The sequence below is a fragment of the Drosophila serrata genome, unplaced genomic scaffold (genome assembly GCF_035046125.1).
Source record: "Drosophila serrata isolate PLE 108 unplaced genomic scaffold, ASM3504612v1 contig_276, whole genome shotgun sequence".
Lineage (NCBI taxonomy): Eukaryota > Metazoa > Arthropoda > Insecta > Diptera > Drosophilidae > Drosophila > Drosophila serrata.
In genome coordinates, this window is record NW_028257174.1 from 9169810 (window position 1) to 9197366 (window position 27557).

Consider the following 27557-nt stretch of genomic DNA (forward strand, 5'->3'; position numbering starts at 1 on the left):
CTGAAAAGTATGCCACATTATTATTGCCGATATGGAATCAATTGGCCGCATTTACATGCCACTGAATAAATCACAATCCATACGGACACATGTACATATGAATAATTTGTGAACGCCAATTGTTCGCTCGTGTTCGTTTCCACCGTAATTGCTTTATAAAAAGCATGTTTTTGGGTCACCAACAAACAAAACAAAACAAAAAAAAATTGCAGCAACAGCAAACATAATCGATTAGATTAGGCTAGTAACGGGAATCAATAAGCGGACTCGGCGGACTCCTTCCGATTAGTGACCGCCGTGTTGGGCCACCAAATTGGCTTTCGAGCCTCTAATTGCCGTTTGTCATTAATTGAGATGCTATTTAGTAGTTAATTGCCGTTTGATTGTGTGTTTACATGGGGTTAATAGAAATCAGGTTTTACCTAATTGATTTAAATAGTTGCCGAGTTCGTTTAGGGTAAAATACTATTTAACTAATATTTTCGAAGGTCTTATTTATATAGGAAAAACCCAAAAATCAAATTTATCTAAAATTACATTAACCTTTATTTTATGCCTAGTACATACTTATATATTTTTAGCAGCAAAGAAAAAATCATTTAAAATATTTCCTGAATTCCTAATAATATTGCAAGCAATTTAAACTGGTTTAACATTGAATATTGACATTTTGTTTTATATATTTTTAATAGTCTCAAAGCAGCACATAGGCAACGTTGCGTATGAGTAATAAGCGTGGAAATGTTCTTAGATAAACTTTACAACATAATGTGCTGTAGAGAATAATATTTTCCTTGAACTTATCAGTGCGGAAAGCAACACCTACGCTTCAGGCATAAATCAAATTATCTCAAATAGAATTTTAGTTAATTTTCCGCTACTGAAAATGTATATAAACTTATGAAGCTCAGAAGTGAGGTTTATAGTTTTCAAAATGTCTTACCTATCGCTCATGGGACTTTTGGTTTTCCTGACTGTCTCTGTGTGGTCCCAGGATACTAAGCCAGTTCGGGATAATTCATCAAGTTCAGTACCAGTTCACAAGGACCTTGTTGAAACTATTCCAAGTGGCATTCTCCATAACAAAACCAATGCTATAGTCCATAGCAATGACCACAAAGTGGACCTTCAAAAGCCCTTCTTCCTTAAGTGGTATCCCGGTACAAATTCCCAGAAGCGAATCAAACTTACTCCCTTCGAGAGGCGAGTGGTGCGTGTTCTCAGGAAATTGGGCTTACTGAACGAGTACAATACGGCCGAAAAAGTGGTGGAGCAGCTCCGCAAGGACAAGGATCTGTTGCGAAAGCTGAAGAAATTACTAGACGAGGTCGATGAGGAGGACGAGTCCGATGATTTCTTCACAGCCTTTTGGGATCTGTTTCATTGATAATGTAATAGAGGTCAATCTGGTCTTATTTTCAAATCAAAATAGTTATTCACTTCTTGGTAAAAATATCTATATTGTTCAAATGGTTTAAACCAATGCAGAATCTTTATAAAATCAATAAAAACCAATAACTTTTCCATACCTTTTCCTTATAAAAAGACAATAATTTGAATACCAAATATGATTAAAAAGATATAAAGCAATCAATTCTAATTGTTTAAAATTGAGTTAAGAAAAACAATCAAAAAACGATAACATTAAACGATGCTATTAACTTAATCGACTTCGATAGTTATCGATAGTTTTTCGACACTTGTGGCTTCGGTTTTGTTTGGCTTTGTTTTAAGTTAAAACACCAAACAAATGATTGTCATAAATTTAATGGCAACAAACAACGACAACAGTCAGTAGCGCTTTTCCCTCGATTTTCCTCCGATTTGAACCCCCCGCTCCGCTCTTCGCCACCATCTACCCTCTCATTCCCACCTGCACGGCGTAATGTGCCAACTGTTGAGTTTCCTTCCGCTTCCGAAGGAGAGAGTGTGAGTGAGTGGGAGGCGGGAGAGAGAGTAGGCGTCAGGCAAGGAGCAGAAGCCGGAGAGAGACAGAGAGAGAGAGTGTGAAAGAGGGGGCAACATAGAGAGAGAGAGAGAAAGAGCGAGTGAAAGTGCCGCAGTGTGATACGGCTTCTTATGCTCTCGCCCTCTCTCTCTCTCTCGCTGGCACTTTCTCTCGCTCTCTCTCTGTCGCTCACACTCTCCGCCGGCATTCGCGATGGCTGCTTACAGGTGTTTTGGCCCACTTCGGCTGCGCTCGGCAAAGAGCCGAAGCGTCGGCCCCATTGCTCGCTCCCGCTGCCTAACAGTTTATATTCCTTCGACGGACTCGGCTTGGGCATCAGTTTCATTTGACGGTCGTCGAGGCGAGTTGTGCCCAGACAAGCAGCAAGCCAGCGAAGCCACAAAAACTCTCTGGAACTCTCAGTTCTCCAACTCTACATCGCATAAACATAAACATCCTTAGCCAGAAACAGAAAAATTAAAACAAAACATAAAAATAGAAACAAAAAAATATAAAATAAAGCAGTAAATAAAAAACATACAAAATATTCAATTAAATTAAGCAACTCCTTTTTTTTGTTTGTGCTTCTAAGTGTTGTGCCACCCAAGCTATATTATTAACTTGTACAAATATAAACTACAAATATAATATAAACAAAGAAAATATATATTAAAAAAATATATAAATATCAAACTAATAAAACAAAAAAGGGTTTGACCAAACAAACACATACATTTTTGAAAAACTATAAAACTCATTTTTGAAAAAAGAAAACTGCTGCCGTGTAAACGCAAAAAAATGTGCACGAAATTCTCATTGGATTCAAACGACTGAAAAGTTCGTTCCATTGAAACAAACTAAATGCGAAACGGTAAATATAAACTTATTTCATTCAAAAATCATAAAAAATCATTAATTGGCTTTAAAACAATAATGCAAAAAACGAGCAAATTAGAGACCAATTCTGTGGAATTGTTGATGAATTTCGTGAATGAGTGTGTTTTGTGTGTATGTTTCTAGTTTTTTTTTCTTTATCCGAAAAGTTTTTGAAACATGTCTCTGCTTTCAGTATTTTCAATTGGTAGCAAATATCTGTGGTTGTTCAATATACATATTTCCTGGAATCTCCAAATAAAACCAAATAAATGAAGCTAATTTTGGAATTTTCTAGAATTGCTTTTATTCGATTTATTTCGAAATCAAAACTTGAATATTTGAATACCTTAAATATAGAGGTGATGGAAATGGTATAGGAGTTTGAAAACACCAGGAAAAACTAATATTAACAGAAATAAAGTTTGTAATATATTATTTTATTTAGTTATAACATTTATCAAATTTAAAAATATTTTAAATAACCTGAATATATTTATTACAAGTCTAAACCTTTAACACGGTTTTTTTTTTTTTAATTCTATGTAATTTGCAATTACCAAAAACTGTTTTTAAACTTCAAACTAAAAGTTTACCATGGAATTTTCATTTCCAATTTTAGAGTTTTTGGAATAAACTTCCTTAACATTCTTCAATTTTATTTTTTTTATTAAATTCATGCCTTGCCTTGGCATTGCTCTCTCATTGAAGAATGAAACTTTCCATTCTTTATTCCATTCCTTGTGCCATTCTTTATAAATTCAATTACCAACATTTTCATTGTCTTGCTCTTTTGGCCTGGAACATCCCACTCCTTCTCTTCCTGCTCTTGTCTGTGTTGTGCCAATGAGATGATTTAATGAAAAATTGTCTACGATTTTTGCGCATTAGCCCCGATGGCAATATATAGATCACATATATACTCGTATACATTCCCTTCATTTGATGTCTCTCCATAAATTTGAGTTGTCGAAGCAAACTCGTTACGCATACGCCGCGTGTGCAATTGTATTAAACGATGCCATTGTAAATTGCTGGCCACAAGAGTGGCAAGGCGAGGAGAGGCCACTCCGGCTTAGGATTTGGGCCCCTTGTCGACCGGCCTCGTTAACCGAACTTGTTGCCGCAATCGCACAAAACACGAAACTCCCCCCATGGGTGCACAGTACAAAAAAAATAGGGAAGTGAAATTATTGAAATATAGAAAATAGTACTTGATTTATGGTTTATTATAAATAACTTGAGTCCTTGAATGCTTGATTTTATTGTTATTAGTTTCATTAGCTCTTTTTAGCCTTATCTCTGGTTTTTTTTTTCTGAAATGTGTTCCTATTTTCTTAGTATTCTTCCCGCATCGTGTTTTTCTCAGTGCAGCCATACATGAGCATCCTTCGTACGTGTCCTTTTGCTAATCGCTGCGTTTAAGCAACTGCAGGAGAGCTAGTTGCAGCGCTTGTATTGGCGCGTGACCGCCGAACCGGATCCCTGCCAGCTTTTCTCTCTCTCTATCTGATATAAGAGCGCGAAATGGTCCAAAAAGGAAAACGATGTGTGTAGTATGAGTGTGTCTATGGTGTATGGTGTGTGTTTGCGGCCGGCAATCTTTGATTTCCCTCTTGCAACGGTAAAAATGCCAGCCAACGTGGCGTATACGTGGTATTTGTGTGTTTCCTTATTTTGTTATTTTTTTAGCTTTCTCCATTTCATTTTTCTTATTTTCGGGGTTTTTTGTGGCCTGGCTTGAGTGGAACATGAGGCTTGTACTCTAACTTTTGAATGCATTCAGAGTCTGATAAAAAAAATCGAGCTTGCTATCTGCTCGCATGAATAAGTTCAAGGAGTGCGGAAATAATTGAAATATTTGTGTTTCCCCAAAAAATCTGTTGCCCTTAATGGGTGTTTTCCATTTATTAAAAAATTGTTTAAGAAACTTGAAAGGAAAAGTGGCTTTCTTGAGGTACAATGCAGCTTAGTTTAAATAATATTATTACTTAAAACGTTAATTCTTTTAAAAAAACTAAGGAAAGTAGTAACAGGCAATGAAAAAAAAGAAATTTATTTAAATATTTTCTGTGTTTTATTTTGTTAAAAACCTTAATTCTTTTCAGACAATTATCTTAGAGGCATTCTGAACCTCTTTTTATATATTAAATATAAGATTCAATTGTTAATACATTCTTTTTGTGGCATTGCTTTATTTTCCATGAAGTATCCAATTTTCATTCCCCTTTTTTTATGCAAAGGTTTGCATATAAACCTATAAAAATACACATAAAAATTGAAAAACAACAAAACAGAAATAAGAAAACAGGAAGAAAGAAAGATGATAGAGGGGGAGAAAGGTTAAAGGATCCCTCAGGCAAAACCAGAGAAACTTTGCGGATGAAAAGGGGTACAACGAGTGCAAGCTGTGTGTTAATTAATAGAAATAAAAGAAAATTCTCATATTTTTCACGCTGCTTTTCCGGATAATTTATGAACCTTTTTTCACCACCATCAATCATTGCCCATTGTTAGGGACAGGGGCTAGTGGGGGACGGTGTGTGCATTGATAACATGGCTTTGGGGCATTTGGTTAAATAAATATTTTCATGGAAAATATCACAAACCATAAAAGTGACTACCCACCATACCTGATGGCATTTTAAGTGGAAAACAATGTTTGCTGCGATGTGAAGGATTTGGAATGTGCATTATTATCAGTGACTCTACATGGATTTTATGAGGGATTTCCCCTGAAATCTGTGGTAATCCATTTAGAGAATGTTTTTCTCTACAAATTCAATTTTAATTAATTGCAACACCAAACCTTATTTAAAAGAATTTTTATGCGAAACTCTAGTGTTTCGCAAAATATACAACTGTAACTGGTGAATATGCTTTCTCCTTAGCAAACCCCTTTTCATTCGTTCCTTGCTGTTGTCTTTGATAAACAAAGCTAACGTTTGGTGTTGCAGGTGAACAAGCAAGAAGCTCTTCTCGGCTAAAACCGGGGGGCAAGAGTTAAGTGATTGCTCCTGCTGAGCTTTTAGCCTGTCAGAGGAACACAGAGAAAGGAGGGGGGTTTTTTTTTTGTGTGTTTATCTATTGTTTGGGTGCTTCCCTTGGACAGACATTCGGACAGAACGAACTGACAGTTGTCGGTGGGTAAACATTCGGGCATTTGGCCATCTAAACCAACCAAACCATCCATTGCGAACCCAATTTTCGAGAGCTATTTATGTTCTTGTCAAGGCGCCGGCACACATGGCGTATGCTCGATGCGCCAAGAGCCAGTTATGAGGCCTTAACAGGCCATAGCAACAGCAACATTAAATGGGGGAAAAATACACTGGACTACACTAGATGCAAGTCCAATCGAGTTTTAGTTTAATTCTGAACATTTTGGTAAATGTTTTCATTAGTTTTTGTAGGAAATATATATATTTAATAAGAGTTTTTATCAATTCAGGTTTATTTTTGTATTTTTTGTAGAATTTTTAAGTGTGGTGTGGTCTTGAAATCGAAGTAACCAAGTAGCAACCGTAGTCTGCAATAACTAACGTAGTTTGCCTAGCAATTTGGCACTTGTGCGCTTTATGGCGCCCACTGGTGCACCACCCTGTACAGTGGGTCAAAAGCTATTAATTATGCATAATTCCCCACCTCTTTGAGGGGGACAATGGTAGTTTAAATTTCAAATACTTTAAAATTTTTAATTTGAAGTATATTAGTTGGATGTTATTACAATTATTATTTAAATTGGAATATCTGTAATCTAGTTCCCAGGAAATTATTATTTAAAACCTAGTGCACTCTTAAAAAAACAGAATAATTATAAAATATGTCAGCTTTAAAAAAACTTGCTTTTCTAATTAAATAGCAAAACTCTTCATTGATTTTATTCCATTCAAACTCAATGTTTTACACACCGAAACCAGAGGCACATCCAGAATGTGGCCGGGAAACCCCCAAAGGTATGGGGCATCCCGGTGGCTATAGAGTCCTGGCACGAAGCGAAAGTGGGACTGACATGGCACATGTGCTTAACTGCCAACATGGGGGCGACGTCTGATATATTTGCATACAAAAGTGTTGTCACTATATATGTGTGAGTGTGTCCTGCCAAAGATAAATTCGACAAGGTGGAGGACATATGGGAACGAGGATATATAGGAATATATGGGGGAAAATCGGTACAAGAAATAAAGCAGCAAATAGGAATAGAGAAAAAAAAGTGTGCTAAGCAAAAGCAGAAGCAGCAACAGCACCAGCACCAGAAAGCGGAAACGGAAACGGGGCAAAAGGATCTGTTGAAGTGGCAACTGAGGACATTACGCATACGCCATGTGCACGCTGCATAGCGAATCTCAACTGCAATTTGCCATTGATTGAAGTGAGTAAACGATTGCCAAACATTGTTAAAACTGCAAAACATTTATTTGGCAACACAACTAAATAAATCCCAGCGGCTGTCCCAGAAACGAGTCCATGGGGGAAAAGCTGGCTTTTTCGGGTGTATTGCTTTAATTTCCCCGTCGACAGCTGTCAACTGTTATGGGGTTTTGTGTAGACAAACACAAAAGCCACCAAAATTTGACAAACTGCAGCAGGAAATATATATATATATATATAGAGAAAATACCACCCCAACAGAGACCAATTTTATGGTTATTTTTATTTACACCACAGAGTCATTGACATGCCTCGGCATCGAAAACTAATAAAGTTTAACTATACTAGCTATTATTTAAATAGAATTTACTGGAAGGACTATTTACAATGAGGCTAATGGTAAATTTCATTATTTTCTTTTGAAAATTTAGCTTTAAAAGCTTTCAATTTCGCACAAAAATGTGTTATAAAACTCCACAACAATTCAATATTTATGATAGGCAATTAAGCAAATGCTGAATGCTTTCAGTTCATCTTGCTGAATTCATATTTTACGAATTTAATTATAAACTTGATGTTTTTGGTCTGGGCACTTCCTGAAAATATAATTATTGCATTTTTGGTGCATTGCTTGGCCAGCTGTGAGTTTGTAACACAAGTTATGAGCTGGAAATCTTTTCGACTGCCAAATCGAATCAGCAGCTAATCAGAAATCGAAAAAAATTAAACACTTTTAACCAAGTTTATGACCTGGCCATTTTGTTTATAAAACAAGTACTTGTAGATTTTCTCACACATAAAACTAAAGTAAATTAAATCTTTATAATTCAACCAAATATTATTCTTACCTGTTTTATAGTTTATAGCATTTGATTTTATATTTTAAAGCATCCGTTTCACTTTTGAACAAAAATTTTTCCACATAAAGGAAAACACAATTGAGCAATAAACATCTTTAAGTTGTTTTCCTTTTTATTTGTTACCACCGGCAACAGATTTTCACGCATGAAAGTCCAAATGAAAATGGCATAAACGAAATGATGGATGAATGAAAATGGGGAGTGACAGGGGGGAGGGGTTGTTTGGAAAATCTTTTGTGCGATTCGGAAAGTTGGAAGGTAAAAATGGCAGCATCTGCTGACTCGTTGCGAATTGCGGAAATATGTCGAGATTTCTGCATATTTTCATCAAAGCAATTTATATGCACATGTGTCCTGTGTCCTGTGTCTTTGGCTCCTTCTGCTCCTTGTCGCCGTGTCGTGCACAGGGGTCTTAATTGCATGGCCACATCCACACGTCCACACACACACACTGTCACACTTGACCTTCGCTTCCCTTCGCCTGATGGCATGAATAATTGAAGTTGAAGTGTTGGTCCAAACACAGCACGGGTCAACAAAATATGTCGCTGTGTAAGGAAAATTTTAATTATAATTGTAAAATTTTACAATTTTTTTTTAGATAATAAACAGCAGTCGTAAATAATTCAAAAATGTGGCTATACTATTATATTAAGCAAGAGCTAAAATACAATAAAATTGATTGAAAACAACGAAGAAAAATAACTTCGGGAAACCGAAGATTGGAATTTAAAATTATTCATAACTAAGTCAAAAATGCATTAATTTCAATTCGGAAAGCTTTGCTGTGCTCATTTTTATTAGGTTAACAAATCTGCATACTCAGTTCAAAATCTAAAAATATACAATTTTTTTTACTATTTTTTTGTTGTTGTTAATTTTAACGGGTTATATTATAAAATTGGGGAAAAAATTTAGCCAATTTTTTGTGTCAGTCGGAGATGGCTAGATCGATTCGGCTTTCGATGCTGATCAAGGATATATATGATTGATGGGGTCGCAAATGACTCCTTCATATGGTAACAAGCTTTTAAAATTAGAATATGGGAACTAAATTAAATTTACAATTTATTTTCTTTTTGTTTCAAGTTGCAACTATTGAATGCATTCACAACTGTACATGTGGTGCATGGTCCAGTCCAAGAGCAAAGTCCTTTTGCTCCTCGGCTTAACCCTTGATGTCCAACGCAGTGCCGTCTCCTTTTTGGCCCCCCGTATATTCTATGGGGCTTAAGCACACGACGAGACACTTGGCCACGTTGACAGCTCATAAAATTTGCATATAAACTGCTTAGCCAGATAAGACGGCATTCTGCTGTTTCCTCTATATATTTCGTATTCCGTATTCTGTGTTCTGTATTTTTTTCTGTTGCTGTTGCTGCTGCTGTTGTTGTTGCTAAACTCTTGTAGTCTGGAGCTACTTTTCCTGCTTGGTTTTCCCGGCCTTGACCACACCCCCCTGCCCCTCGTGCAGAGGCACTCGTCGGACGAGCCCTGAAACTTTGCTAATTAGTCGGCATTAGGCAGTAGTTGGTAATGGTAATGCATTTTCCATTGCAATTTACTTGAATTATCAACAAGAAATTTCCAACTGCTCGGGAAATGATATTTAAATAAATTTCCATTTAGATTATTTGGAGTTTTGTAAATAAATTGCTTAAAATCTTCTCTAAGCTAAGCTTAAATTGAATTCACATTTTTAGGCATTTATTTTTCTTAAAATCAATCAAGTTTCTGCATATATTATTCACAACCCTAATTAAATATTTTTCTCTGGAATCCCTTTAGAAAAAAATGTTTTAATAACCCCGAACTTGTGCTTGTACACTTCTTGGCTCAAAAAACTTTCTCAATGAATATTCATATTGATGCAGCTGCAATTTTCTCGGACAAAACTTGTTCAATAGATTTCACAGAACTTCTTCTCGTCGCTTGTCTGACTCTTTACTTTGTAATTATTTATTTCTCTTACTTTTTCGTATTTATTTTTTAGTTCTTAGTTGAAGAGACCCTTGAGGCCAGGGTTGTATGGGGAAAATGGAAAAAATCTTGGCCCGTTTTCCGAGTCAACAGGCTATTCAAGTTGCAGCTGCATCAGTCGCATTTCCAGTTCCATCAAGGACAGTTGGAAAATCAAATTCGGTTGGGTATTGCCATGTGAAGGATAGTGGGTACAGTGAGACAAAAAAAGAGGATAGTTATATATGAAATATAAATTATATCCCTACCAGAATTTTCGGGGTTGTTTCGGTAGCTAATGGTATTTAATTTACCAACTCTCGAAATCAATAAGGATTTTTAAAATCATAGACAAATGCTTAAGGGACAGAAAAATTAATTCTTGATTTTTAAGGCTACATTCTCTCCCATTTCTCTCTGTGCAGCAGCAGCCATGGCGATGGATGGCCTCTGGTACCATAAATCTGGACAGCAGTCTCTCCAATATCGTCCATAAATAGGCTAAAGCTTATTCACACTCTCCCCTCTGCCTTGCTCCTTGTCCCTTTTGATGTCATCACAAATTTGTTTCGCTTTTGGCTCCATTTTGGGTTTATTTTATTTTTTTTTTGTCTGTTTTGCTTTTGGCCCTGGAAATTTCTTTGGTTTTTGGCCATCTATCATAGGGCGCTAACTGTGGGACAGCTGCGACTGCTGTGCTGTGCTTACTTTTTGCACTTCTGTTCCATCGGCCACTATTAGGGCCTGGCTAACAAAGGGGGCGTGCCTGCTGCCAGGGATTGTTTTTGTTTTATTTCTTATTATTGTTTTTGCTTTATTTTTTTTTGTGTCTCAGTGGGTGGCCGTCGCCTCTAAAACGAGAAAGATTTACGAGACATTGAACTCGCTCCCTCCTCGCCTATTATTTTGGGTTGCTCTTATTTTTTTGTTGTATCTGTCGCAATATTTGGCTGGGTTTTTTGTTTTCGTCATGGGAACCGTAAATAGTTGATATACAAGGCATTTCGTTTGATTGCGAGACATAAAAACTATGGTTGGAGGGTGTTTATAATTTAATTTTGATCGTTAAAAGATATTGTATTCGTTTTTTTTTTCTTTTTTTTTTGTGTTTCTTTGTTTATAAGTGAATTTATTTATTTGATACAAAGATATATACAGGGGGCTTCTAAGGAACTGAATTAAAATAATGTAACAATAATATAACAAATACTTTGATATATATCGAATATTAGGATTAATAAAAAATTGGTTTAAAGTTATGAGCGGTAAACAGTACTTATAGCTATATAGTTCGTATATTTATTCAACTATTTCGATATTTTTTCGTTAAATTAAAATCGAATCCTTCAATATTTTTGTCACAATATAATATCTGACTTTCCCTCTCGATTAACATTTTTATTAACTATTTATATCCCATTATCTATTCGCAAATACAAACAAAACATGTAAAGTATCAATAAATCCCTCTTAGCTCTGGTTTCCAGTTTCAATTTGTATCTTTTTTTTATTATGACCGCAGAAAAATAAATGCCTATAATATTTGGCAGATGAAAAACTGTGTGAAAAACTGAGTGAGAAAAGCTGTGGGGCCATGGCCAGGCCAGTGTCAATGCCAAGAGCAAGAAAAAAAAGAAAAAAAAGTAGAAAAGAACAACGAATGACAAATGTGCTTTTTATTTTAATGTGTGTAACATTCGGGGGCGTCATGTTGATAATAATGATGATGTAGATGTTGTTGTTGATGTTGCTGCTCTTTTTTATTTTATGTTCTTTTTTTCGGGGCAATGACCGCATTGCTCATACGACATGTTGCACGCCGCGCAGAAAAAGTTATGCAAATTAATGATTATGAGGGGCACTTGGCGGGGTTCTCAATGGAAATTTATAGATGCCCAGATGGGCATCAATGGGTATTTGCATACAAGTATGCATAGCATGCATACAAATATATGTATCTATGTATCTTTGTAGCTATGTATCTATGTATCTATGTTTGCCTGCCAACTTGTGCTCTGATTTATGCTTGTTTAATGGCTTTTTTGTACGCCGCCGCCTCTGCCACCCAACTTGGTTAGAATGTTGATCTTTATCTGCTCTTTGGGGGCAAAATGGCAAATTGAATATCTGCTGCAACCGAATCGAGAAAGTTGCAAGGTTGCAAATCTTGCCGATGGCAACTTTTGCTAATTAAAAGACTCGAAAGTTGACAAAGTGCAGTTGCGTTGGCGCCATATTTATCTAGGAGCAACTTTGATTGAGTTTTGGTTCGGTGTGTGGGTCTTAAATTGGTATTTTTAAAGGTGCCTAGCTTTGGGTAATATATTATTTTGATTGAAAGTTGTCATCTTGCTAAGTAAAGAGTTTAGAATTATCATTAAAATAATATTTGTGTACTAATCGATATGTTTTAAACTAGGTATAAATATAGAATCTTCTTCAAAATCAAACAAAAAAGCTTATTAAGATGGGAACTAGGTTGGTAATTATTAATAGCTTATTGCATTTAAATTATTTTACTGATTCCCTTGATGTATTGCCTTTCCTTTCTCCTAATTAATTAATCTTTCAACACATCATTATAAATATCCTTTTACCCATTTAGATATTGACTTCCTTAATGCTTCACCTTTTGACTTGTACGATTTGCACAGTTTGTAATCGGTAGTTTATGTATTTAAATGACTTTAATGATGCCTGGGGTCTATTAAATGGCCGAAATGCCCATGCGTGTTAAAATTAACATTAATTATCATATACAAATGTGTTCTAAGAGAGAAAGAGAGGGAGAGAGAGAGTGTGAGAAAGAGGGAAAACTCTGAGCAAGAGAGAGAGGGAAAATTGCAGTGAGATTTGTGTGAGAACTTGTTGCCTTTAATCTTGGCACGCTCAATAAATTGGCAAGAAAATTGCTCGCTTTTACCTCGTTTTTCTTTTTTTTTTTTTTTTGGTGGTGAGAAAATTAGAAAACCCGAAAATGTTCAAAAACGCTGACTAAGAACTGATTATAATAAAACGAAAACCAAAGATAAAAACTAAACACTAAACAATAAAAACCTTTCAAAGCTTAATAACAATTATGAAATATATCGTTGGGGGAAGTTGTGCAGCCCACAACTTCTCTTAATTGATTTTTATAAATTGTCTAAATGTCTAAAACATATTGAAATAAATACGTTTTCATATAAAATCAAAGACTTTGAGAGTAATGACTGCCATTGCTGCGGGAAATATGCAGCAAATTCATATATAGATATCCATATGTACATATAAATCCAATTAATAAATCAAACAGGCAACGGCAACACAACTGCAGGGCATAAAACTGAAATTGAATTTTTTGAAAATAAGCTAAATGTTGAAAATAAAAGTGTGGAAATTGGTCGCAAAGCTAGCCGCCACCGTCGCCGCCAGGTGTTTAAATTTGTGACGTGATTAGACCGATCCAAAAAAAAAAAAAAGAGGGAGAGATATATAGATGCTCCGATCCGAAAGATATATAAACACACAAAATGCGAAACATTTTGTTGTACCATGTTATATGGGGGGAGCAGTGGAAGGCTCTTAAAAGATCACGTTCAGAGGGAAGATGTTTATTTTTAGGGAAAACAATGCAGACAGATCGCTTCGATTGCGGCTAGATGATGGATGATGGATTGACGGATGGATGGATGGACGGGTGGATGATGATGATGATGATGAAAATGGGGGGAAAAAAACTGATTGAGGGCGGCGCACAAATTGTGTGACGTCTTGGAAGCGAGCATTAATTGTTATTGGATCAATAATAAGGCATAACAAAATCGAACAATTAAATTGCTGCCAAAAGCTGCCGAAATGTTTTCGTTCTGCGGGAATAAATCGCTGAATAATTGCCGAATCAAAATAGAAAATCAAACTGGAACAAATATTTTGTGTGGCGAGAAATGCAATTGTGGCGGTCTTTAAGAATAAAAGGTCATATATATCTTTCATATATATTTATATATATTCAATGCTTATATTTCTTTATATTCTGGTAGTTTTTGTAACCTAAAAAACTAAAATTTGTTGATAAAAGTACAACTTAAAACGATTTATTTAAATTTTTGCGACTGTATTCCAAGTATTCCAATTAATCCCTGTTCATCGATTAGTTCCCACATTATATTCAAGGGATTTTACCCCTTATGTAAATGAATAAAGCTAATCCCAGTTATCAACAGAAATTGGTAAATAAACCTTAAATCCCGTCCAATTAGCCGGCAATCTTTTAGAGTGTTTATTATTTAAACCATTGTGTCTCTTGAAAAGAAGGACCTGCTGCACACTGGCCATTTGGCATTGCCCATGGCAAATAGAATTAAGAGCCAAGACAGGGCTTAGTGTGTAGTACACTGTGCTACCAAGTTTCCTCCAAGCAGACTTTTGCTTTGTTGTTTTTATTTGTTGATTTTGTATTTGTTTCTCCTGCTGCCGCTGTCTGGAACTGAAACTGGGACTGAGTCTTCGACTGAGACTGAAAATCAGACAGACACAGAAGGGAGCGTAACACAGGGGGTTAAGGCATTGAAAGCCACGAGCTTACTTGTTAATCACAACAACCAAAGCCATTTGCAATAACTGCAAATGGGGGAGATGAAGATTCACAAGGATACACAGTACCAAAAAAAAAAATGCGTTCGAAATATCACTTGTTTTTAAGAAATTTCTTTATTTACTCCCAAGCTATAATGTAGAGCAAGAAATATAGTTTAAATTGACAATTATTGAATGGAAACTCTTACTGTTTCTTCAATAATTTTTCACGACAAATTCTGCACTTTTGCAAACTATTTCGAGTGTTTTGTAGTTCTTTTTTAGTTGGATTGTGAGGGGGGAGAGAGACACACACAGCACAGCACAATGCTGGTTACAAATATTTGCATCATCAATTTTGCTGCGTCGTCAATAAACACAAAACCAGGACCAAAGATGAACGAGAAAGTTGGCGGGTGACAAAAGGCGTCGTAAACGGATGGGGGAAAATAAAGGCTGAAATGGTAAGGGGTGCACAGGGGCTGAAGACGTTGACAACGACAACGAAGACGACGCTAAAAATAACAAAGTGCTGCACTTGAGCCACAAATATGACAGTCAGGATAACAGCGCCTCAGTGGCAAGGATAAGGATAATGCCGGGCACGGCCAAGAGCGTCGCGTATATATGCCGCAGATGGAGAATCGCGAAGAATTGTATGGAATCTGGGGAATCTGGGGGAAATGGCGTTAAGTTGACGCTGACGAATGCGACATCTCGCCGAAAGTGAACCGCAAATACTTCAGAATGCATTAGGGTTGCCACGCGCTCTAATGGCTGAATCCTTGGCGCTTTCAACTTTCCATGCTGTCCGCAATAGTGTTAGCGCCTGTCGCAGGGTTGTCAGGTCAACAAGTGAAGCATTTGAATCAATGTTACTCCCCACAAGGATGTTTCTACATTGCCGAATTAAAAACTTGGTTTTAGTGTGTTAAAATTGAAATGTGATTATTTGATTTGACTAATTTTATTTCCAGATAATTGAGAGCTTCGCATTTTGCTTATATTCTTATTGTTTTCAGGCTTGTCAGGTTGTGTTTATAAATCATTTAAAGATCCTTAGACTTTATTGAGTATGTCCTTACTTTTGTAATATCATTCATCTGCATTACACTTTTCTGCATATATTTTTTGTTGATTCCTTTTTTATTTATTATTATTATTTATTCAGGATATATGAATTTTGAATAAATTCCTTTGAAATTATAATTTGAAAGGGTATTCACATTATGTCCTTTGAACTTGGTCCTTTTCCGCGTGACCATCTAATTATCCTGGCGTCGCTTAGCACTAACACGGCTCTCTGTCTCGTTCCCTCACATTTGTCTTGGGCTGCAGAAATGTCAACTTGAGCGTATTATTCGCCTGCGGATAAGGATGAGTATAAGTATGAGGATGCGATGCAGTTTGCCTTGGGGGCGATGTCCACCGCCAGCCTTGGACAGATCATCGTGGTCAGCATTTAGTGGAAATGGGAATGGAAATGGAAGTGGAAAATGCACCGTCTATTTTCCTGTTCGCAGTGTGTGGGCGCTTCATTAAAAAGTTGCTGACTTGATGCCGCGGCGTTGCCTTGGCTCACAACTAATTAAAAGCTTTCGTTTTTGACTGCGTTTCTGGGGCGTTTTGACTGCGTTTTTTATCGCCCCCTTTGACGCTTCTACTCTTTTTTTTTTTTTGCTTTCCGTCCAGTCGGCACTTTTGTTATTGTTAATGTTCAGTGCGTTAATTACATTAAATATATATATATATATATATCGAATACAAACAGTTGGGGTGGGGGAGTCGTCATGTAAACCATCCTCCATACCCTCGGGCAAACACTGTTGTAAATATCAAATTAAAATGACATTTACTCCAGGCTACCAGCGGCAGCGTTGGAGGTGGCGTTAATTAATTTTTAATGAATTTGTATTGAAAATGCATTAAGAGTGGTCGCCTCGGGCTTAAATTTGCTCATGCTCATGTTAATTTCACCAGCTAACATGTTACAAAATATAAATACTGTATTCCTTTCGTTTAAAGCTAATAATTTGATTGAGAATGGTTATAAAAGCAACCAGAGATTGGGTTTTTAATATTTTATTGAAAATCAATACAATGCTTTACTAAAAAACATTAATTAATTAGGTTTCCTTGTGTTATTTCTTTGCAATTCTTCACGCACGCTAGTTAGCTTCCTGCGAGCGTTTTCTGGGCGTTCTAAAACGCTCTCCTTTATGGCACTGTGGCCTAAAAGTAGGCAACGCCGTAAGTGGCAAGGCTTTTAAGTGTGTTGCACTTGAGAGCGGCGGAGAAGGCAAGGAAAATGGTAGGAAAATGGTAGTAAAATATAGTATGCAGCTCTACACACACTGTGTCATTGTTAAAGTAAATAAAATGGCATCTAATATGTGATATATATATCTTTCTGAACGCAAATCTTGGCTTAAAATAATCTTCATATAGAAAATGAAATTTAAGTTTCAAAATTTATTCAATATGCTATTTTATATGTCAAAAATAATAAGTTAAATATGGGTTTCAAGTGTTACTTTCCCCCTTTATTGTTCTTTTATTAACAAAATATGAAAGAAAAAGGGTATTTTAGCTTCTACTTGTCTGCAGATTTAAGTTCAGAACCCCTTTTGCTTGCGCTTTAACTTGTGCTGTTGTTGGTTCCATTCATATGCGTTGCTGCCACCATTTTGTTTGCACTGTTCTTGGCATTGTTTTCCTTTTGGCCCGGCTCTCCCCCAGCTACTGGGGGTAGCTATAGCTATGGATGTGTAGCTACGGCCATATAGCTGATGCCTGGCATTATGGCCTCGGCAAGGAGCTCTGGAGGGATACGGTGAGGGTCTCAGCTGAGAGAGTGGCTGCCATTGCCATTGCGTGGCATCAGCCAACATTTGCAAGTCAAATGAAATTATTTATTTTGTATGTAAAGGAAGGGAGAAGGGAGGAGGAGGTGAAAGGTGGGAGGCTTAAAGATGCCAATCCTCCACCTCCTCTTCCCTCTTAGAATACTCCGAAAAGTGAATAAAAATAAAAGCAAAATAATGTTATGCAACATGCATTTATTATAAATATTTTAGCTGAGTGTGCTAGGCGGCTGCCTTTAGAGAGGACAAAATGCTAAAATTGAAATGGAAATTCCTGGCTAATTAGAAAGAGAGAGCGAGAGAGAGTGAGTGGCTAGATGAAAACTGCACAATTTTCATGCATTTAGCATACATATATGTATGTTGTATTAAGGAATTTCCTCTAGATGTTTTCCATTTCCCGTAGGCAAACACAGAACTTCTGTGTCCATGTTGTGCGTCATTTAATTACAGAAAGAAAGGAAAACGTACAATGATGTTTAATATATTACTGAAATATTTAAAATTTAATTAATTTTATTAATTAGTTTACTGAAAATTTCTCTTATTCGGAGTTGAAATATGGGTTAAGCTAAAACTCTAAATAACTGATGAAAGTAAAGGGGGCCTTTCTTCCTTTCGCAAAAAACTTTCCAAATGTAATTCCCACTAAGTATCTACATAAATTTAAGGAACAAATCTCTGCCCACCGACAGCTTCTGGCCATCAAGAACCGATTACGTTTCGGGAAACGCTCGCAGAAGCGTTAACCGAAAAACAAAATCCCGGCCAACACACACACAAACACACACCTGTTACAAGCACATATACATACATTCAGAGGATGAAATCCCTTCAGCTGAGAAGTATGCAACATTTGGGTTTTATTTTTCATTATATCCCTGCTGTCCGCCATGTTGCTTATTTAATAATTCACACAGCTGGCAACGGGCAAAAGGGATAAGTGTGTAAGTGTGTGTGTACACTGGGAGGAAATGTGAGTAAAGAAATATGAAGGGGTAATTTAATTTTATAGTTAATATTCAAGTCTAAATAGAAGCTCTTTCGAAAATTCTCTTTGTTTCAAGCAAACTGCCCAATTTCTTTGATATATTTTATTTGTTTATATTGCCAAGCTTACTGCTTTATTATTTTATTATTCATATAACTTTCTTTCTGTGTAAAGTAGTAACCCTTATGTGTGTTTATGCTTGATTATAACGTTTATGGCGATTACTCATACGCCCCGTATGCCACGACCCACTGACAATGATGAGGCGACACTCAAGTCAAAAAACGCTGCTAATTAAGTGTTAAATCATGCCAAAAATATGCCCATTCAGCTGCCAGCTCATGTGTGTGTTTCAGTGTGTGTGTGTCTTGTGGATGAGTGAGTGTAAGTGCTTTGACAGCCACGCCCCAAATAGCACGCACTCGCTTTGCACAAACGCAAATTCACAGACACATGCCGCTGCCGGAATTTTGCCATCTCATGTCCTTCACCTGTGAAGGACCAGGATACTCCTTTTCCTTCATCCACAAAAAACCCCCCTCACCCGGCAGAGGACCTCCTGGACGTAAAGAAAAGGGGTGTATGCCAGGCAAATGGCGAGTGATTTGTGAGTGGGTGTTGTCGGTTCCATAAATCATTTTTAATAGAATCGTTGCCATTAGGCTGAACATGTATTATTATTTTTTCTTGTTGTTGTTGTTGTTGTTGTATTTTTTTAAAGGCAATTTACACACTCAATTTGACGGTGATACATCGTTCAGAAGGTGGGTTATTATTTTTCAAAGTGAAACTAGCAATTAAAACAATACACTCTAAGAGAAATACAGTTAAAAACTAGAAAAATTTTGAAATAAATAAATGAAATAGAGGCTTAATCAAAACCCAAAGCAATAGACAAAAAAGCGATTTTGGTTTAGAGATTTGTATTAAAAACCTGACAGCGAAGGACCACTTTATTCAAATGCTTCAAACACCTTTGGTCAAGTTTACTCTAATAAATAAACAAAATCGAATGAAGTGCTCTAACAAAAAAAAATATTTGTCAAAATCCATATAAAGTAAAAGAAAAAAGTAAACAAAATAAAAACAATAGAAATAGAAGTTTGAAATTTAAAAATTAATATAAATAATACCGATCTAAGAAACATATTAATATTAAGGAGGGAATCCTATTCAAAAATCTAAAAACCAACGAGACTTTTGGCCTCTAGCATTTTTCTACATTATCTCACAATGGCTATGGATATCCCACTGGGATTTATTAAAATTTATACAAATTTTAAATTAATTAATATAAATATTGAAAAAAAAAAATTAATACAAAGCATAAATAATAAAATAAATAAATAACAAATTCAACATTTTCTAAAGGCCCCCAAAAAATATTGTCCACATTAAATGTACTCGCATGTACTTTATTAAAATTACGCATAGTGTGCACACATGTTGTGTTATTTTACCCCCCGCTTTCCCCACCCCCCCCCCCCCAGCTTTTCCATTTTCCCTTTTATGGGCAATTTGAAACACATTTCATTATGGCGAAAACAACGGCGTAGAATAATGTGTTGCCTACTTTTTCGGGTGCTCATCATTAACCTTTGGACTCCCCATATATATAACAGGATGTTGGGCGCGCACTTAAGTGAAATCTCCTTAATATGTTAACAACTCATAGGGGGTTCTATTTTTTTGTTTGCATACTTTCTTCCTGGAATTGGCTCCATTGTTTTCTGTGTTTTCTTGGGGCTTCTTTTTGTAGCAACGTCATTGCCATTGCCAGGACTTGATGGAACTCAGAAAAACTATGCTTAAAAGTCGACGTTTTTGTCTTGTCACTTTCTGCTCGGCTAGCTCGAGATGAAGATTCCACGTAAGGCAAAAAAATAAAAAATAAAAGAAGAATATATTAAGAATTTGGGAAAACAAAGGCTGTGTGTCAAGTGGCAAAATCTGCGCTGTAATGTGCATATATAATTTCCTATTTGGGTGTGTACACATTTCGCCGGAAATTTTCTTTCACGTTTCCTTTCCCCAAAAAAAAAAGCCAAGACCAAGACTCTTGGGCACTTAATGCTCCAATGAATTTTGTGTAAGCATTTTTTTCGCTTTTCCCTAATCGCTCGGGTATTACGAATATGTGATGATGGATGGGTATGACCAATAGGCATTCATAGAAATTAAGAGGGTTTAATAAATCTTTTGAGTAATTATGGGTATAAAACTATATATAAGTAATTCTTAAGGGCTTAGATAAAATATATATAATACCAAGTTCTTTGTATTTCGATTAATATTGATGGAACGTTTTAGTTTTAATATTATGAAGTGTAAGTCTGTTAAAGACACATATTTCCCATTACTCTTTAATTTGTTTATAAAAAATCTAAGAAAAAACAGTTTAAACTGTTTGGGTTCACCATCTTATTGTTGAGTTTTCGGTTTTTATTTATAAATATGAAGCCGGCTTGTGTTTTTTGTCTGTTTTTTCACCGGCTAAGACTGAGAGGTTTCACCCAGAGACGCCTTAAACTATGCAGAACTGTAAATGGAATAAAACGAAGAGCTCCAGACAGCCGCAGGCAATTTTCAGGGAGGCGGCGTAGGATGTGGGATGTGGGGCGTGGCAGGGCGCTCTAAGGATAAGTAGAAGGAGAAGACTTTATTAAAATTTTCGGTAGTCGTTTGTCTGCTTCTTAGCCGGCGTGTTGTCTTGTCTGCCGAGTTGAGTTTATTAAAAGCCCTAAAGTATGCTACACTCTTTGCCCAGCTTTGATTTGATGTTAATGCAAATGGCCCCGCCCACAGCCGCCCATCACTGCCGCCCCCAAATTGCCGCACTGTTTAATTTTTAATGAAGCAACCAAAACAGATTTACTACCAAGGCAGCCTCATCCTCGGCCTCATCATCATTTTCAGGAAAGAAGAAAAGGAAAGTACACAGGGAGAAAAAAGGTGTAGAGTTATAGATTTTTATTAACTAAATGCATTGTACATATTATGATATATCACACTTAACAATACAAGAGGGATAGATATCAAAAAACCATCTTGAAATAAAAGATAAAGTCTCTCAGTGTTAGAAAATGAGTAAAATGAACCTGTGGGAAAGTCGGGGATCTGTGAAAATGAGGGGAAATCGAGGAAACTGGGGAAAAATCGTGAAAAGGCAGGCCAAGAAAATTGGAGGGGTATTTGGAGGGTGGCGCTTAGTGGGTTAGCGAACGCTTACTACCAGCTGATGTCTGATTAATCATCAATGATTGAAAATGTGATGCCGTGGATGTGGCAGCATCTCGACTCACTCACTCACCCCTCACAGATACACAAACACAAACACACACTCTCAAAGTATTCCGGAAATCTGGGGCACGTTCCTGATTATTTCCAAACCATCAGGCCACCGCCGTCGAGTCCTCCGACCGCGCAATTCCACTTTCATTTCCTCTATTCAGAACACACGTGTCAAGAGGCCCCCATCTCGGTCTCAGTCGCTCAGTCTCTCTCACCTGGTGCCCCACCTGCCACGGAGTGGGTCAAAAAGCGCATTCACCCGTGGCAAATACTTCAAGGTAAACCTTGAACGGTTTTCGGTGTGTGTGCAATTGTGGAAAATACTTGCAATTAATGCTGTGTAGCAACAGCTTACACGCGTCCTTCGGTTTTTGGCCAGCAATTAGTTGCGTCTTACCTGACACACTTGAGTTTCCGTTTCCGTCCAGCTTTCCCCCCGCTGCCTTCCCTTCATCTCAAGTTGAAAATCGTGCCTGTCTTCGTGGCACTTTTAATCCCTTACTTTGACCTCAAGAACGTTTTGTGAAGTTGAGTTAAAGTTTTGGCCAAATAAAAATCAGGCATCACAAATGGTTTATATACGTTTTTTCTTGCGGTGCAAGTACTTTATACTTTATACTATATATATCAATAATCAAGTTGATATACAAATATAAATAAAATAACACCTATAGGTACATTTAAATTTGTATTTCCAAATTCGTGTTATCCAACTGTACTCAATTTTATGGTACTAAACCCTCTCTCAACAATTAGAAAGTGCCACAGCTCCCAAAAATATTCATATTTGTGTGTGTGTCTTTGTGATAAATTAAGTGAAGTCTGCTTGCGGCTTGTGGCATCATTTATTCAGAAGTAACTCTACTCAGTCGGGCAAAAGACGAAGATGGATGCAGAGTCCAAGGCTTTCCTGTTCTGTTCTCCATGGCAATCCCGGTTGCTCTCATATATCACAGGACCCCAGCACTAGTGGGGCTGTCTTCAAGAAGTCACGTTTCGATCGAACGAACAAGTGGATGTATATGATGCCGCCAGAAAGTTGGAAACTCATTTCAGTCATCGCTCTTCATCTTCATCCGGCTCCGAAAAAAAAACCAAAGAAGGGAAAATCCAGCTCAGGGGAGTTGGAGTTGGATGAGGGCTGGGAGTGGGTCTTAGTCCTGGGAAATTCCCAATGAACGTGGCGGCTTAAATTGTTCGCGAAAAGTTTGTCGTTAACGTGGAAATTCCAATCTAGGCTCTAGTCATACTTCCTTACCAAATTTGATTTTGCAGCCAAGAACAGGGCTTCTTCATGGCTTTGAAAATGGCTTAGAGAAAGTCTCTCAGTGGCTTGAACTTGTTAATTGAATGTAAGGCGGTGTCAATCATCAAGGTTGGTTGTTTAAAGGGAACAGCTAATTTTTTCAAGGGTTAAGTATTGTCTAGAAAAAGATAAAACTTACAAAACCAAATTCAAAACTGTCAGAAATCACTTGGAAGTGTTTATAGTTTAAATTAAATTTATATATTTTCTTAGAAATATCTTTATTGAATTCTATCTAAATCAAATTAAAGACATTATCCCAGTCAATGATGGCTAGTTGTCCATCTGTCCGATGGCTGCTAATTGATTGAGCTGTGGATCCATTTGGCCCAAAGTTCATTTGCCGCTGAAAGCCGCCGCCCTCGAAAGGGGTCAAGAGTCAGCAGGAGTGACAGGAGCTGGCTGCAAGGAAAAAGAGAGAGAGAGAGGATAATGGAGAAAGGACACAGGACAGAGGACCCGAGTGGCTCGTTGTGTTGTCCGTTTGACCTGATAAGTGTCAGACGATGTCCTCGTCCAGGCATTTGTCTTTGGTCCTTGGGACTCCTCAAAATGTCTGACAGACAGTTTAAAGTTTTAGTTTTATTGTGTGGAGAAATTGACTAAATATTTAATAGTTTGTGGGTTTAGTTTGCTTTATAAAAGCTCCTTAAATTTATATACTATTGAAGTGTTCCTTTAAATCCTTGTAAGCCCTCATAAGCTGTTATTTTATATATTCCACACTCTCAATGAAGTCTTGCTTCTAAGTTGCAATATTTTTGGATATTTTGTGTCCTTTTTGTAGACTTTTTTATATGTTTTTTTTCCTTATTTTTCTGTTGCTAATGGTTCTCATGCAAATGCATGTCAACGAAGTGCATTAAATTGCAAAAGATCCGCGGGCAAAAAGCAATTCTAAAAGCAAATTGAGACACTGGAAAAAATCTTAAAAATATGTAACCCATTTGTAAAGAAAATGTAAACCATTTTAAAAGTTTCCTCTAAGGAAACATCATATTTGTATGTGGTAAATTCTTTGTTAATCCAAATCTAATCTCAATTTGATTATTTCAATACTATAATCAGTAATTATAGCAAACTTTCTTTTGGTTTGACAACGTTTAACAAATATTTCTCAAGCAAAAGTGGCATTTGCTAATGGGTTTTTCTTCTAGATTTTCCTCTTGGCTACATGTATATATGACTCTGAATTCTTGTGTGTCTGCAGATTGTGTGTGTGCATAAAGATGCTGCCACTTTGTCTTATTTTTCGCAATTTAGAAGTCATTCACTTTAGTTTGTGAAACTTGGTAGCTTGGGTGAGTCAAATGAGCAATGAACTCGAGCACGAAGGCAATCAATGCCAGAAACAAGGAACTGCTGTTGCTCCAGAGGAGACAAACCCCAATTCGTTGTCTATTTTATTGTATTTTAATTTATGTTATTTACGCCAACCGCAGTCGCTGAACTTCTCCATTTTGGTTTGGTCCTGGGCTTCCCCTCATTTGTTTTTGTCTGCATCACGGTTGCCGTTAGTGTCACCAAAGGGATTTGTACTTTAATTTCTTTTGCTAATACCAAATGCTGCCACTGTGCTCCCTTCTCTCTGATTCCCAGCTGCCGCCCACATTTGTCGGTGGAGTCCTGTCGGTGGAGTCCTGTTCCTTGCCCTTTGCCTTTGCCAACTCTCCTTGATTTGCGTTGCCTTGCCTTGCCTTGCCTTGTCTTGTCTGCTGCTTATCCTTGTTGTTGACACCGAAAATGCCGTCGCCGTGCCGTGTTTGTAAATAAAAGTCAGGCTCCTTGATCTCGGTACACGGGGCCATGTGACTTATGAATTATGAAATAAAGCAGGTGAGCAACCGACTTTCACTCAACTTGAATTGGCCAACTAATTTACTAATGGAATATCGTAGCATAAATATGTTCAATTTTTGGGGATAGTCTTGTGAATATAGAGAATGCTGAAGGGAAGAATACGAAAAAAAGGATTGAGGAAGGCTAAGGATGTTACTTTTGAGTTTAACGAAGCTATAAATATTTTGTTATATTAGGTACTTAAGAAAAATAATGGTCTAAAGTGTAATTGATAATAAAAGTATGTTCTCCAGGCTCTAAAATATTATTTCGTTTTTAAATTTAGCTGAAATATTTATACCCTTGCAGGTTATAATAAATTAAGTCAGAAGCTGAAAACTAAGTGAAGGAGTCATTTCCGACCCTATAAATCATATATATTATTGATCAGCATCGCAAGCTGAGTCGATCTAGCCACCTCAGACAAGAATTAAAAAAAAAATTTTTTTTTTTCAACATTTTATTATCTTTAAAATTGTCGAAACATTTTGGGAAAAATTCAACTTTTTTTACATTTTAAATTGAGTATACAGATTTATTAAGCTAATTAAAACTAACATCGGAAAGCTTTCCGAATTAAAATTAGTGCATTTTTGACGTAGTTACGAGTTTTTTAAACTTTGATTTCTAGAAAAACTTGCATATAAAAATTTAGGTAAATATCTACCGAATATAGGGTATTATAATTGTAGTCAAAAGCGTATAACTCTGGAAGGACTCGTTTCCGGCACTATAATCTATATATATTCTTGATCAGCATCAACAGGCGAATCTTTCTAGCTAGATATGAAAGGAAACAATTTTTTGGCATTTTTTTTTTTTTTTTTTTTTTTTTTCAAATTTTATAAGGGGTTGCATCGTTAAAATTAAAAAAAATAAAAAAAAAGACAACAATTTTTTTTATAATTTAAATTGAGTATGCAGATTTGTGAACCTAAGAAAAACTAGCATAAAACAGCTTTCCGAAATTAAATTAGTGATCTTTTGACTTAGTTGTGAGCTCTTTAATGTTTGATATGTGTAAAAAATTTTCATAAAAAAATCTCAATTAATTTTAAGCTTATTTATAATCGACTTCCGATTTGATCCCATAATTAATTTGCAAACTGCAAGGGTGTATGAACTTGGGCTTCCCGAAATTAGTTTGATTTCCTGTTAAAGTCAATGTATATTTCTTTTATAAATATTATAAAAAGGGATGTAAAGACTTAGTTTAGAGGTTTAACTTACAATGTAAGGGCTCTACTTGTATTTAATATAAAATTCTCGCTTGGCAATCAAAAATCCAGTTAAACTGTTTGACATCTCTTCCAATTTCGATGATATTTGTACATCCTTTTTATTTGTATTTGTATTATTTGCCGTGTCCTGAATGTAGAGCAAGGCAAAGGAAATAAAGTGCTGTTCAAATAGTTGGCTTATTTGGTGTGTGAGTGTGTGTTTTTTGTTGTGTGTTTCCTTTATTTTCTTCTATCAGAAGCATTCTGGAAGCATTTTCGCCACATGCGACGCTGATCCTTGTATGTGTTTTCTTTGTGCCAAGACAACTAGTTTTAAATGTTTATTTAACACATTTAAATGAAATTCAAAGTCTTAAAACCACCAGACTTATGGGGCTTATGATATAAACTACTGCAGGAGCAAAGAGATGGTTCGACTAAATATAACCTTTTCTCTCAAAATAAATAGGTTTAAAATCAGAAAAAGTACGGTTAATTTTAAGTATATTTAAGCACATTGTTTAAGAATCTTTTCGAGTTAGATTTCCATTCAGCAGTTTGTGTAGTGCTTTTTTAAGTGATATTATTCTTGCCACAGCTGTGGAAAGGGGTTGGAGAGTCGGTGCCTGGCAGTCAGTCAGCTGCTGTACAAACTTTTCCCAGCACTTTTGTTTTCATTCAATGTCCAGGCCAGACAGCCACGCAGCCCAGCATTTTCCACAATTTCCATTTCAAAGCGAAAACTTGCCGCCAGCAGCTAGCTCAGCATCCTGTCCCAGTATCTAGGATCTCTCGATCCAAAAAGAACAAAAAAAAAAAAAAAAAACAATTGTGCCCCAAAAATAGACGACAAATAAGTTTCGATGCGAGCCGAGCACAATGTGCACAATGAAATTTAAAATTCCATCAATTTTTAGCCAAACAACAGGTCCAAAAATTCACACTGCATCTGCAGAGGGAGGGTTGTGACTGTGATTTATGGTTTCCAGCTACCAAAAAATATTTTTGGTTAAGTTTATTTTTCGCAATCAACGCTACATGTACTATATATACATTTTGTGCAACAAGTAGCAAGTTTTTCAGTGATTTATTGTATAAAAACATTGATTTAAGTTAAAGAAATTGACAGATTCAACAAATTAACTAAGGCAACTATAGTTTATAAGAGTCTCGTGAAGTTTTCCCTTAACATTTTCCTACAAAATTTTCATTAAATTCAACCCCCCCCCAAGAACTTGACAAATAATTAATTCAAAGTTCACTTCAAGCTTCAAGCTGCCAAAGGATATTATACGTTGCTAGAATCGTTTTAATTACATTTAATAAAGGATATCTGTAGAAGCTCTTGCAGAAGCTCCTTTAAAGTGGCTTTAAATTAATTGGCAGTTTAGTTTTTAGCAGCCAAGAAAATAACTAGGAAAAGTAAACAGGCTTAAGGAAAATAACTCAAATCAAATGGGTAACAGTGCAAAAAG

At 36.3% G+C, this 27557-nt stretch overlaps 2 protein-coding genes across 19 annotated transcripts in view; both read left to right on the forward strand.

Annotated features, from left to right (window-relative positions):
• On the forward strand, positions 1-1566 carry LOC110181690 (uncharacterized). The gene has a single exon (XM_086836272.1). The coding sequence runs from the start codon at positions 935-937 to the stop codon at positions 1385-1387; it is 453 nt and encodes a 150-aa protein (XP_086692398.1). The 5' UTR covers positions 1-934; the 3' UTR covers positions 1388-1566.
• Positions 1567-2257: 691 nt separating this feature from the next.
• Positions 2258-27557, forward strand: part of rdgA (retinal degeneration A) — a 118892-nt gene continuing 93592 nt past the window's right edge. For 17 of the 18 annotated variants that reach the window (XR_015272428.1, XR_015272429.1, XM_086836240.1 and 14 more), the window contains exon 1: positions 2258-2819. The gene's annotated coding sequence lies outside the window, so the exon portion shown is untranslated. The remainder of the gene's footprint in view (positions 2820-27557) is intronic. The other variant, XM_086836232.1, reaches the window with a different exon arrangement.

Bases quoted from the DNA above. Each gene is read 5' to 3' on its own strand.
- LOC110181690 (XM_086836272.1), top strand. From the start codon at position 935: ATGTCTTACCTATCGCTCATGGGACTTTTGGTTTTCCTGACTGTCTCT.